A 15,082-nucleotide genomic window follows, 5' to 3' on the forward strand; every position below is an offset into this window, starting at 1 on the left:
CTAGGGTAAAATTATAGTTTTGGTTTTCTGAGGCAGGAGAAACATCTTAGACTCCAATGAGGCGTGAGATACAGCGAGTCCGTAGGGGGCAGAACAAGGCCTCAAGGTTCAGAGCTCATTTGGTGGTAAAGTTTGAAGAAATGGCAGGCCAGGAGACATGCCCAAGGGGATTCATTAAAATCCCATTTGCTGGAGCAATATTTTCAGGGGAGGTCATGTCAGCTGAGAGGGTGAGACTATGAACCCTCCCCCAGGACAGGGCTCACTGTTGGCACAGAGACAGGAAGGCTGGGCATTGGCGGATCTCTTTTAAGCAGTTCTTCTTATACCTCTTTTCCCACATTCCTGCTGTGCTCCTCTTTTATCATGAAACACAGCATGAGGGGAATGTGTGAAATCTGAGGACCTGGACTCAAGAGCTCAGCCAGAGTCATTCCAAAGCAGTGAGGACTTTCTCACACGGATAGTGGATGAGAGAACTTTGGAGGAGATTCAGCCCCTCACTTCTGCAGGATCCTACTCTAGGTTCTCAGCTGCCTGTCTGCATCTATCTCTACTTCCAGAGAGGACTTGCAGTGCCAGTGACTGGAGGAGCCTTTGACCTCTGATCCCAGAGGCAGCCATACACACACCTATGTTCATCCCTGACAGAAGAACCAACTCTTCTTTCTTGGCCTTCTTGAACTTCTTTATCTGGAAGCTATGCCCGTTCCCATATGAGGTAAGGGCTGTGTCTCTGTTTCAAGGCAATATGGGAAGTCTGAAGTCCTGAGAAACACGGTCAAGACCTTCCACTGCTCTCATTCCCAGATTCTCTAGTTCCTCAGGCTTTATGTTACACTCACTCCCGTCTATACCTTATCCACTTTGTACATGTACCCATCTTGCACATATGGGGACACCCAAAATAATTCTTTGCCACCGACCAGCCGTGAGTTCCTAGAAGTCCTGATAATGGCCTCCTGGTAAAAGTCTCAGTACTTACCTTTTGTTACATCTAGATTTTCCTGGCCTCCAATAGTTTGATGTGAGTCCCCAAATGAATAGTACCTCAAAGGAAGACGATCTAAAATATGCTGAAGCGCCTTTCCCCTGTGGGACTGCTTGGCATTAAGTCCAGTGCCATATAAAAAGCCAATAGAAGTAAATACAAAAAATAAATATACTGAGCAGAGGTGCAAAAAAAAAAAAAAAACTTATATCAATATACTTCCAAAAATTTAGCTCTACCTTGTGAATTGACTGACCATTTTCCATGAAATACAACAATGTCTCTCTTAATATCAGCTCTGCTGACTTCTCTTGGTTTTAAATACCCACAACCACCAGCAGTTTTCCAGAAAGAAGCTCTTCCTCTGTAAGCCCAGTGTGTGTTCTCTGGCCTTTCCCTTTAGGTGACCCCAGAGGGGAGAACCCAGTGAATGGAAAGGAGGGAAAACAATAGTCCTGTATCAGAGGGAGGAGGTAGGTATGTAGGATCCTGGGTCCTAGTCACCCCACTTCACCCAAGCCCTGATTTTTCTTCTCTTTGAAATCCTGTGCAAACGTTTGTTATAGGAAGCTAGAGGAATACACCCCACTAATTATTTTCCTCCTTTTATTTTCCTGTCCATTCATCTTTTTATTCAAGAAAAATAAAGGCATTTCAAATCTAATATTTAGCAGAAATAGTGCTTAGAATTGTCTTTGGACTTCTCTTTTCATTTTCAACAGACAAATAAGGTTTTCCAGTCAGTAGGTCAGTGGTTCCTAGGTCAAAATTATAATTTTGGTTTTGTAAGGCAGGAGAAAGATCTTAGACTCCAATGAGTGCCGAAACACAGTTTTATAGGGGTATTTTTCTGGCTTGTTTCTTGTCCACACTTCACTGGGTAAAAATGCAAAGAGGACATTCCTGTACTATATTTTAAGGTTCTGACTTTCACGATACCATCCCTCACTGTTTTTTAATTATATCCTGAGCCTTTCTGATTTAGCCAGCTCCTATTTATCCTCAGCATGTTGTTTGTATACCACTTCCTTAGTGAATCCTTTCCTGAAACCTCATTTACATATTATCCTAGTGTGTTTTTTTCATGTATCATTGAATGTATGTAGGTGTTTGTGTGATCGATTTTTCACATCTACACAGTTGCCCAAGTGTAATGCCTGAGATTTCATAGGTCTTTAGTAAATATTTATTGAATGAATGAAAGGAGCTGGAACAGAAGGGCCTTCCAATGTCAGCTTTTTATATGACATTAGCACTTAAAGGTTCTAACTCTGAGTTGACCAGCATAGTGACATAAATGGATATTTGGAGAAGTAGGTGCAGATTATGGAAGGGAAAGATGAATAATTTGATCGAAAATTATTTTTCTCTTCCAAAAGGCCTCCTAAGTCTTCCATCCAACTTTGAAAAAAACTGAATTCATAAAAAGCAAGCCAAATGAACGCTGTCCCACATGCACCTCACACTCCACTTCTCTTCCTCAACCCCTAGCAGCAGAGCTACCATATGGATTCAGGGTTCAGCAGAACCAACATTTTCCTTGTATTCCTAAGATTTGTGGGGAGAAATCTTCTTCTCACCTTGAGTGTGTTGCTGTGGCTCACAGGTAATGCTATTGCCTTGGGCCGTGTCTACAACGTCTCCTCCTTTGTGGCTCACTCCTTGTATCATGTGCCCTAAACACAAACACCTGCCGTGCCGCCACAAATATCATTTACTGCCTTTATTCCTGCCTGTTTCTGAGAAAAAATCTTATCATTATCTAGGCAAACACCTTTGATACTGTTCCTCTAGATTTATTTCTAAAATCTATACTACCATGACTGTCAAGTTCAGCCCAGAATTCTCTTTCCCTCCAACAGGGTAGCATTTGAAGAGTCCCGGTGACCAAGCAGCCCAAGAGCCCAGAGATTCTCCCATTGAGGAAGGTAATCAACAACAGTGAGACTGGTTTAAGGGAGAAGACAGTAAAGAGTTTTTTTAATAAATAAAACTTTAAAAACTGAATTGGAATTCCAAGTACATTTAAGGCAGAAAAAAATAGCTAGATCTTAAACCAATGCCCAGTGTATTTGTTCATTGTGAAGAGAGAGATACTTTCATCTATCTACAAAGATGTTTGCTTAGGCTCGTTCTTCTGGATACCTTATTTGAAGGGACTTCTAAATGATTATCTTAATGACATGCCAAATTACCTAATACCAGTTTACCTGATGGTTTATTGTAATCCAATACCAGCATTCAGAAATCAGAGGCATACTAACAGATGGAAAAGATACGGTATTATGGGATTCCTATTGGCCAATGCACATTGACCTAGAACAATCCAAAGCTACAGTGCACACCATCAGAAAAGCTTCCACTAATAATACATTTGGTTCTAGGCAACTAAAACACCACAGCATGGAGCTCCGGAACTCCACCTTGGGAAGCAGCTTCATCTTGGTGGGGATTCTGAATGACAGTGGGTTTCCTGAACTGCTCTGTGCTACAGTTACAGTACTATACATGTTGGCCCTGACCAGCAATGGCCTGCTGCTCCTGGCCATCACCATGGAAGCCCAGCTCCACGTGCCCTTGTACCTCCTGCTTGGGCAGCTTTCTCTCATGGACCTCCTGTTCACATCTGTTGTCACTCCTAAGGTCCTCGCGGACTTTCTGCGCAGAGAAAACACCATCTCCTTTGGAGGCTGTGCCCTTCAGATGTTCCTGGCACTGACAATGGGTAGTGCTGAGGACCTCCTACTGGCCTTCATGGCCTATGACAGGTTTGTGGCCATTTGTAATCCTCTGAAATACATGACTCTCATGAGCCCAAGAGTCTGCTGGCTTATGGTGGCCACATCCTGGATCCTGGCATCCCTGGTAGCTCTAGGACATACCATGTACACTATGCACCTCCCTTTCTGCATGTCCTGGGAAATCCGGCATCTGCTTTGCGAGATCCCACCCTTGCTGAAGTTGGCCTGTGGTGATACCTCCAGGTATGAGCTTATAATATACGTGACAGGTGTGACTTTCCTCTTGCTCCCCATTTCTGCCATTGTGGCCTCCTACACACTAATTCTATTCACTGTGCTTCGTATGCCATCAAATGAGGGGAGGAAGAAAGCTCTTGTCACCTGCTCTTCCCACCTGACTGTGGTTGGGATGTTCTATGGAGCTGCCACATTCATGTATGTCTTGCCCAGTTCCTTCCACAGCCCCAAACGAGACAACATCATCTCTATTTTCTACACAATTGTCACTCCAGCCCTGAATCCCCTCATCTACAGCCTGAGGAATAAGGAGGTCATGGGGGCCTTGAGGAGGGTCCTGGGAAAATACAGGCTGCTGGTACATTCCACGCTCTAGGGAAGGATCATGGCTGCCTCTCACCATTCCTGCTCCAAATAAAATTCTCTACTCACTCATTCCTGCTCCAAATAAAATTCTCAACTCACTCATTCTTCAATACTATACTCTCAGATGATACATACATTTTTAAAATTTTACTTTTTATTCAACTGCGAATCTGGTGTGTACAATGACCTTGACTTAAACTCATTTGGCACACATCATCCTGACTTTGGAAACCCACGTTATACAATATCCAGATGGGGGGAAAAACCTTGAATGGGTGTTGTAGACTCACTCTGTGGTAGGGCATCTTCCTGACACATTACCAAGTAGACATGGTAGGGGATTAGCTTTCCATTTGAACGTCATGTAGCAGTGAGAAGCAGCAGTAGTTTTGGACTGACCAAATTCCAATAGCCTCTCAGCATCAGAGGAGGAGTGTTCCCTTTGAAGCCGATTCTTAAACTATTAATAGAGAGAACAATTTTCAGAAGATATATTTGATTTCCTGTTTATTAGTAGATGATTGTTTGAGCAGTTAGTGGAAATGAATAAGGGTTATGTGACTGCATTTGTACTCTAGACCTGAGGGGCCTTCATATGGGTTACTTGAGTAATGATAAATAATTACATTGAAAGCATGGGGCCGGGCACGGTAGCTCACACCTGTAATCCCAGCACTTTGGGAGGCCGAGGCGGGCAGATCACCTAAGGTCAGGAGTTCGAGACCAGCCTGGCCAACATTTTGATACCCGGTCTCTACCAAAAATACAAAAATAAGTGGGGCATAGTGGGGGGCGCCTGTAATCCCAGCTACTCGGGACGCTGAGGCAGTAGAATTGCTTGACCCTGGGAGGCGGAGGTCCCAGTGAGCCGAGATGGCGCCACTGCACTCCAGCCTGAGTGACAGAGAGAGACTCTATCTCAATAAATAAATAATAGAAAGAAAGAAAGAATGGAAAAGGATAAAGAAAGATATTTCTACTTGGAAATTTTGACAGTCTTTTTGAAAATGGGCATTTTTACATGGTCTAAAATTAAAACTAAAATAAAGAATGAATAAAATAGAATTGAAAGTACCAGTTTTAAAGTGAGTACAATAACAATGAGAGAAATTTGTTGAGCATATTGTCTAAATTTTTTAAATTGTGGACTTGTGGATATATGAATGTGTTTTTGAACATTAAAACAATTGAAAGAGGTTATATTCTTGAGGTGAGTATATGTGCGTGTCCATAGAAAAGGAAATATAAAATTTATAATTTACTTTCTAGCTAGCCTAAATATGCCTTATTTTTTTTATTCTACTCATCGGTGTGGGAAGATTTATAGCAAAATTCGGGAACTTAAATTTGTTGAGTGCAGAATTCCCAAAATACCTTGGCTTACATAGGCGTTACTATTCTTGAGAACAGTGCTTTGTCAAAACACAGTAATTCTTGTTTTCTTTACAGAAATAATATTACATTATTTAATCTGTAAAGCTAAACCCTAAAAAATAAAAAGTAAAGCTAATCTATAAAATTAATCTGTTTATCATAAAAACTGAGAAAATTAAGAAATTTGGAATGAATCAAAAATCACTTATAAATTTTTCCTTTTGGTTGTACATATATGTATTTTACTGAATTTAAATGTCTGTGATGATGAAGGTCCTGGGTTTTTTTCATTTGAAATTTGGTGAATCTTCTTCTTTGCTATGAGGGGATATTTTAGAGTAGTGATGAGAAAGCAGACCAGAGTGCCTGCATTTGAATCCCTGTCTTCCTTTGGTCATCTATGCATCTTTGGATGCTAAATTAAATCCTTTGTACCTTAGTCTGCTGATGTCAAAAGTGGTGATATTTACGGGCCTCCTCTCATGATATTGTTGGGTAGATTAAATAAAATAATAAGTATCAGGTACTTAGACAACTACTTAGTAAATAGTGCTTAAAACATTTTGGCTGCTATATGGATAAATAGTAAAAAGCCTTTTAAAGAATCAATATTATTTTATTGTTTCCTTTTAGAAATGAAACATTTGTTTATTATTTTTATTGACAAAAATTGTATGTATTAATGTAGTACAACATGATGTTTTAAAATATGTATACTTTATGGAATTGCTAAATCAAGCCAACTAACACATGCTTTACTTCATATACTTATCTTTTTTGCATCAGGAACAGTTAAAGTCTACTTTCTCAGCAATTTTCAAGTATACAATATGTTCTAATTACCTGTAATCGCCATGAACTACAATAAATCTCTTGAGCTCATTCCTCCTGTCTAACTGAAGTTTTGTGTCCTTTGACCAGCATCTCCCAAATCCCCCTACCTCAACATTCGGTAACCACCATTTTACTCTCTGTTTCTGTGAATTCAGCTTACAGGTTCTGCATGTAAGTGAAATCATGTGATATTTTTCTTCCTATACCTGGCTTATTTCACTTAAAATAATGTTCCCCAGATTCATTCACGTTGTTGCAAATTACCAGATTTCCTTCTTTTTTAAAAAGGAAAGATTTTCTTCTGTGTGTGTGTGTGTGTGTGTGTATCACATTTTTTAATCCATTCATTCATTGTTGGACACTTAGGTTGATTCCAGAGCTTGGCTATTGAGAATAATACTGCAATGAACACAGTAGTGCGGCTATCTCTTAAACATACTAATTTCATATTCTTTGGTTATATCGGCTCTATTTTTAACTTTTTGAGGAACTTTCATACTGCTTTCCCTAATGTCTGTACCAATTTACATTTCCACCAACAGTGTGCGAGAGCTCCCTTTTCTCCATATCCTAACCAACACTTACCGCATCTTGTTTTTTGGATAATCTAAATGATGGAAGGTGATATCTCATTTGATTTCCATTTCCCTGAAGATTATGAATCTTGAGAACTTTTTCATATACCCGTTGGCCATTTTTATGTCTAATTTTAAGAAATGTCAATTTAGGTTCTTTCCTCATGTTTTACTCAGGTTACTCCTGCTGAGTTGAGTTCCTGATATGTTTTGGATATTAACCCTTTATTAGATGTATGATTCAAAATTTTTTTATGCATTCTATAGGTTGTCTTTTCACTCTAATGATTATTTCCTTTGCTATGCAGAAGCTTCATTGTATTCATGTGGCATATCACATTTATTGATTTGCACATGTTGAACCATCCTTGCATCCGTGAAATAAATCCCAGTTGATCATGGTGAATGATCCTTTCAACACTCGTTGAGTTCAGTTTGGGCATACTTTTTTTGAGAATTTTTGCAACTATGTTCATTAGATGAATTGGCCTGTAATTTTGTTTTCTTGTAGTGTCATTTTCTGTCTTTGGTATCAGAGCAATACTTCCAAAGTATGCAGAAACAACATGAATTCAAAGATAATTTTCAGCCAAGGGAAAAAATTATAAGCAATCAGTTTATTTTACTTTATTTTATTTTACTTTAAGTTCTAGAGTACATGTGCACAACATGCAAATTTGGTACATAGGTATACATGTAATATGTTGGTTTGCTGCACCCATTAGCTCATCATGTACATTAGGTATTTATCCTAATGCTGTCCCTCCGCCAGTCCCCTACCCCACCACAGGCCCCAGTGTGTGATGTTCCCTGCCCTGTGTCCATATGTTCTCTTTGTTAAATTCCCACCTATGAGTGAGAACATTGAGTGTTTGGTTTTCTGTCCTTGTGATAGTTTGCTGAGAATGATGGTTTCCAGCTGCATCCATGTCCCTGCAAAGGACATGAACTCATCCTTTTTTATTGCATAGTATTCCATGGTATATATGTGCCACATTTTCTTCATCCAGTCTATCATTGATGGACATTTGGGTTGGTTCCAAGTCTTTGCTATTGTGAATAGTGTCGCAATAAACATACATGTGCATGTGTCTTTATAGTCATATGATTTATAATCCTTTGGGTATATACCCAGTAATGGGATGGCTGGGTCAAATTGTATTTCTAGTTCTAGATCCTTAAGGACTCACCACACTGTCTTCAACAATGGTCGAACTAGTTTCAGTCCCACCAACAGTGTAAAAGTGTCCCTATTTCTCCACATCATCTCTAGCACCCATTGTTTCCTGACTTTTTAATGATTGCCTTTCTAACTGGAGTGAGATGGTATCTCATTGTGGTTTTGATTTGCATTTCTCTGATGACCAGTGATGATGAAGATTTTTTGATGTGTCTGTTGGCTGTATAAATGTCTTCTTTTGAGGAGTGTCTGTTCATATCCTTTGCCCCCTTTTTGATGAAGTTGTTTTTTTCTTGTAAATTTGTTTAAGTTCTTTGTAGATTCTGGATATTAGCCCTTTGTCAGATGGATAGATTGCAAAATTTTTCTCCCATTCTTTAGTTGCCTGTTCACTCTGATGGTAGTTTCTTTTGCTGAGCAGAAGCTCTTTAGTTTAATTAGATCCCATTTGTCTATTTTGGCTTTTGTTGCCATTGCTTTTGGTGTTTTAGTCATGAAGTCTTTGTCCATGCCTAGGTCCTGAATGGTATTGCCTAGGTTTTGTTCTAGGGTTTTTATGGTTTTAGGTCTAACATTTAAGTCTTTAATCCATCCTGAATTAATTTTTGTATAAGGTGTAAGGAAGGGATCCAGTTTCAGATTTCTACATATGGCTAGCCAGCTTTCCCTGCACCATTTACTAAATAGGGAATCCTTTCCCCATTTCTTGTTTTTGTCAGGTTTGTCAAGGATCAGATGTTTGTAGATGTGTGGTGCTATTTCTGAGGACTCTGTTCTGTTCCATTAATCTATATCTCTGTTTTAGTACCAGTACCATGCTGTTTTGGTTACTGTAGCCTTGTAATATAGTTTGAAGTCAGGTAGCATGATGCCTCCAGCTTTGTTCTTTTTGCTTAGGAACAGTCAGTTTATCTTAATGTGGGTTCCCTCAGAATTTGAATACATAGTATATTTAGGAAGCAATTCCGGGAAAAACTAGTAGAATTTGCAAGAGGGAAACAGACAAAGAAAAGACTCAATAATGAGTGAGTTATCAGGCAAGTTTTTGTGGGCAATTGAATCCTAATCTTCCTAAGGAATTCTTGGAAAGAGTAAAACATGTATCTCAGAAGTATATTTCACCTCCTATGTAAGAGATTGTGTAGGCCATTCTTACATTGCTATAAAAAATAAACAAGATTGGGTAATCTATAAAGAAAGACTTAATTGGGTCACAGTTCTGCAGGCTGTACAGGAAGCCTGGCACTAGCAACTACTCAGATCTGGGTAGGCCTCAGGGAGCTTTTACTTTTGGTGGTGAAGGCAAAGTGGGAGCAGGCATGTTACATGGCAAGAGAGGAAGCAAGAGAGAGAGTAGGGGAAAGAGGATATCACACACTTTTAAACAATCAGATCTTGTGAGTAATCACTATTGTGAGGACAGCACCAAGCCATGAGGGATCTACACCAATGTCCCAATCACCTCCCACCAGGCTCCTCCTCCAACATTGGGAATTACAATTCAATATGAGATTTAGAGGGCACAACATCCAAACTATATCAGAAATCTAGGGGTTTTTACGCAATAATTCTCATCAATTATCAATTAAGGCTGCTTGGTGTAGGGCACATTAGTATCTTAGGCCATTCTGATCTTCTGGGCAAGTAGGCATAACTGGCATGTTAGCCAAAGAAAGTTCTGTTGCAAAAGATGGCTGTCAGATGTCAGCATGCCCTGAAATGATAAATTAAAAGTGGGCATTGCCCTCATTTGCTGTACTGTAAAACAATAATATTTATAATAATGAATTTCCAGAAGTATATTCTTAAATTTACTAGAATGTTCAAAAAGAAAAAGAAATAATTGAGTGATGAGTCTGGTGGAGCATGAATTAAAATATTATGGTACATTATTTTAAACTTACACTCCTTGACTCAACTTCCCAAAAGTTCAGTTACATTATTGCCTCTATACTAATGTCCTACCATAGAAATATTACCTGAAATCTAAAAATAAAGCAACATTTGCCATTTACCTCCACATTCTAAACTGAGGTGCTATACCATTAGGGAGGATGTACATGGAGGTGATCAAGAGATGGCTTACAAGCATTAAGCCTTCATCTTTTTTAGGGTATGAAAGAGAGAGATAGTTGAAGGTTGGTGGAGAGAAAAAAGGAAAGAAGAAACTAATCTTAAGTTTGTTGATGAGAGATTGAAAAGTACTACTGGAGAACTTCATGTCTCTTATCTGGAATTTGGTGAATGCTAGAACAAGTACCTTCCTCACACATGCCCAAAGTAATTTATTGATTCAATGCAATCTCCATCAAGCTCCCATTGACTTTTTTCACAGAACTGGAAAAAACTACTTTAAATTTTATATGGAACCAAAAAAGAGTCCGCATAACCAAGAATATCCTAAGCAAAAAGAAAAAAGCTGGAGGCATCATGCTACCTGACTTTAAACTATAATACAAGGCTAAAGTAATAAAACCAGCATGGTACTGGTACCAAAACAGATATATAGACCAATGGAACAGAGAGGCCTCAGAAATAACACCACACATCTACAACCATCTGATCTTTGACAAACCTGACAAAAACAAGCAATAGGGAAAGGGTTCCCCATTTAATAAAAGGTGTTGGGAAAACTGGCTAGCCATATGGGGAAAACTGAAACTGGACCCCTTCATTACACCTTATACAAAAATTAAGTCAAGATGTGATGGATTAAAGACTTAAACCTAAGACCTAAAACCATAAAAACCCTAGAATAAAACCTAGGTAATACCATTCAGGCATAGGTATGGGGAAAGACTTCATGACTAAAACACCAAAAGCAATGGCAACAAAAGCCAAAATTGACAAACAGGATCTAATTAAACTAAAGAGTTTCTGCCCAGCAAAAGTAACTATCATCAAAGTGAACAGGCAATCTACAGAATGAGAGAAAATTTTTGCAATCTATCTATCTGACAAAGGACTAATATACAGAGTCTACAAAGAACTTAAACAAATTTATAAGAAAAAAAAAAAAAAGACCCCATCAAAAAGTGGATGAAGGATCTAAACAGACATTCAAAACAAGACATTTATGCAGGCAATAAACATAGGGGAAAAAAACTCATCATCACTGGTCATTAGAGAAATGGAAATCAAAACCACAATTGGATACCATTTCACACCAGTTAGAATGGCGATCATTAAAAAATCAGGAAACAACAGATACTGAAGAGGATGCGAAGAAATAGAGACACTTTTACACTATTGATGGGACTGTAAATTAATTCAACTATTATGGAAGACAATGTGGTGAGTCCTCAAGGATCCAGATCCAGAAATACCATTTGACCCAGTGATCCCATTACTGGGTATATACCCAAAGGATTATAAATCATGTGACTATAAAGACACATGCACACGTATGTTTATTGCGGCACTATTCACAATAGCAAAGACTTGAAACCAACCCAAATGCCCATCAATGATAGATTAGATGAAGAAAATGTGGCATATATATGCCATGGAATACTATGCAGCCATAAAAAAGGATAGTTCATGTCCTTTGCAGGGACATAGATGATGCTGGAAACCATCATTCTCAGCAAACTAACACAAGAACAAAAAACCAAACACCACATTTTCTCACTCATAAGTGGGAGTTGAACAATGAGAACATATGGACACAGGGCAGGGAACATCACATACTGGGGCCTGTGGGGCGGAGGGGGCTGAGGGAGGGATAGCATTAGGAGAAATACCTAATGTAGATGACGGGTTGATGGGTGTAGCAAACTACCATGGCATGTGTATACCTATGTAACAAAACTGCATGTTCTGCACATGTACCCCAGAACTTAAAGTGTAATTTAAAAAAATGTAAACTGGTTGGTATTCTCTACTGACATTAATGATATATATATGCCATAACCAAACAATTCTACTTGTTGTATATGCCTAATGGAAATGTTTGTATATGTGCACCAAAGACATGTGCAAAACTAATTATAGAAACACTATTTAAAATACCCCCAAGCTGAAAACAACCCACATGTTCATCAGCATAAAGGATAAATAAACTGTGATCTGGTCATACAATCCATTATACAACAAAGAAAATGAACTACGAGGCCGGGCACAGTGCCTCACACCTGTAATTCCAGCACTTTGGGAGGCCAAGGTAGGCAGATCACAGTCAGGAGATCGAGATCATCCTGGCCAACATGGTGAAACCCTGTCTCTACTAAAAAAAATGCAAATGTTAGCTGGGCATGGTGGCAGATGCCTGTAATCCCAGCTCTCAGGAGACTGAGGGAGGAGAACCATTTGAACCTGGGAGGCAGAGGTTGCAGTGAGCCAAGATCGTGCCATTGCACTACAGCCTGGGAAACAAGGCCAGACTCTGTCTCAAAAAAAAGAAAGAAAAGAAAATGAACTATGATAGCCCCATATGGACAGATGGGGCTATCTTACATGGACAGATCTTACAAACATAATATTGAGTGAAGGAAGTCAGGCACAAAACATACATATTGTATCATTTCAATTCCTGTCTAAGAAACAGAACTGATCTATGGTGTTAAACTGCTTTTGGGGAGTGAGAGAAGGTATGGTGATTAGAAGAGGGCATAAGGAAAGAATACTGGGGTGTTGGTAATGCTCCATAACTTGACCTGAATGGTGGTTACTGGAATATGTATGTCTTGTGTCAGATTCATTGAGCTGTACATATACATTCTGAGCATTTTTTTAATATTTGTTTAACAGTTATATTTTAGCTAAAAAAAAGTATTTAAAAAAGATTAGCCCCATGTTTTGTAGTCATTTGACTCACTGAGGGCTAGTCTCTCTTTGAGTATGCTATTGATAAATAAATGTCCCCCAAAGACGTCCACATTCCTACTCCCCAGAACCTGTACATGGTACCTCAGATGGCAAAAAAAAAAAGGACTTTGTAGATGTAATACAATTACCAATCTTGAGACAAGAAAATTATCCCGGATTATCCAGGTGGGTTCAATATAATCACAAGGGTCCTTATAAGAGGGAGGTAGCAGGGTCAGAATTTGAACAATACACTGAAAACCTTGAATGGCCATTGCTGGCTTTGAAGGTGGAAGGGGGTCAGGAGTCTAGGAATGCAGGCAGTTTCTAGATGCAGGAAGGACAAGGGAATGAATGTTACTGAGAGCCTTTAGAAGGAAGGAAGCCCTGCCAATGCCTTGTTTTCGGCCCCATGAGACCTAATTTTGGACTTTACCCTCCAGAACTTAAGATAAATCTGGTAAGCCACCAAATTTGTTGTAATTTGTTACAGCAGGAATAGAAATTAACACAGTGGGTTACACATTGTGCTGGCCAGAGCACATTGCACATAATGGGTACTCTGCGAATGTGTGTTGAATGAATGGACAAGCTTCCAACACGTATGATTCTTAATTATGATGAAAGAATTTTAGAAATAAAGAAAGGCGTTTCTGTCTGTGAGAATTCAAGACCGGTATCATGTGGTGTGTGCAGGCTGTTTTCTTCTAGTCTCTCTCCCACTGATCTTCCAAATCTCAAGCTTTCCAGACTAAACACCTGGAGGTGCAGTGAAGAGAGCACAGGATAAGGCTTCGACCTTATCAGACAACAAAAGTGAAGATGAGGATGTAGATAAAAATGTCATACTTAAAGTTTCTTCTTACTCTACCAGAGACATTCATTTGTCTGGAAGGAGTTAGAATTCTTTATGAAAGAAAAGTAGAGAGAAATAAGACTGAGGTAATATCAGTCTTTTGACATCCAAATGGATTAATTATGCCATGCATCAACTTTAGGACTCAGTCACAGAAATGTAGCACATCACAGTCAAGTAGAGAGAGCCCCTAGGGTTTAACTTTACAAAGATGCCTTGAGTTTTTCTGTGATTTAGATACTGAATTGAAACCCTGTGGGCTCTTAATAGGCCTCCATAGCTGAATGAGTTGACTTGACAATAAAAGAGTGTGGACTGCTGACCAACTTGCAGGCTGGAGGATGTGGCAGTCAACTCAGGGTTCTGCAGACAGCAAAATTTTTCTTACAGCATTAGCAACTCAGAAACATTGTCCCTGTAGAAAGTGTAGAACCCATGTGAACTAGCAGTTCAGCAGTGGTGTCCTGCAGAATGTTGAACAACTAGGTTCATAAAAAACAGTGCTCGAGAGACCAGCAGATGGAACTGCCACAACAGTAAAACCAGCCTGAGACTAGAGTTCCTTCTCAACACCAGGAGCTGGAATAAACCACATTCTTTCCACCACACATTGGGATGAGAAGCAGGGGAAGGCTTCCTTAGTGATCAAGCATCATTTTATCCAATAGAGCATGAATAATTCCTAAAAATATATTAAATTGTCAGGTTAGACTAAATGAAATTTAGATTGAACTATTAGTTTGGTTTGTTGTTGTTTTTTTCTCCTGCTAACCAGTGGATGGGGATTTGAGAGGAATATCAAATTATAGACTAAAATAAAGAAAGTAAAATGTTTCTGTACATCATCTGAGTCATAGGTAAGCCTTAGGATCACCCCCAATTGCACCTCTGAAGTCACTGATATTTCTCCTTGGATAAGGTTTTCAAAAGAGGAAAGAGAATCACAGAAAGAGAAAGAGTAAGAGATCACAGAAGTGCATATTAATTTACCTTTTTCTTTTCCACTCCCTCTTTCCTGTTTCTGTTTCCTGATCTGTCTTTGAGTTTTGGAAATTAGAGAGAATTTGAACTTGAATCCATAGTCCTATTTCTGCTATGTAATTCTTCCTTCTCTCTATTTTG

General features: G+C 39.1%; 1 protein-coding gene across 1 annotated transcript; it reads left to right on the forward strand.

Moving 5' to 3' along the window:
- The first annotated feature begins 366 nt into the window (after positions 1-366).
- On the forward strand, positions 367-6,718 carry LOC126935104 (olfactory receptor 2AG2). The gene is made up of 2 exons (XM_050756307.1): positions 367-721; positions 2,854-6,718. Exon 2 carries the CDS (start codon positions 3,296-3,298, stop codon positions 4,343-4,345), a length of 1,050 nt encoding a protein of 349 aa, XP_050612264.1. The 5' UTR covers positions 367-721; positions 2,854-3,295; the 3' UTR covers positions 4,346-6,718.
- Positions 6,719-15,082: the final 8,364 nt, after the last annotated feature.

The sequence above is a fragment of the Macaca thibetana genome, chromosome 14 (genome assembly GCF_024542745.1).
Source record: "Macaca thibetana thibetana isolate TM-01 chromosome 14, ASM2454274v1, whole genome shotgun sequence".
NCBI classification, from domain to species: Eukaryota; Metazoa; Chordata; class Mammalia; order Primates; family Cercopithecidae; genus Macaca; species Macaca thibetana.

Coding starts and splice junctions, on each gene's coding strand:
- LOC126935104 (XM_050756307.1), top strand. CDS start 3,296: ATGCACATTGACCTAGAACAATCCAAAGCTACAGTGCACACCATCAGA.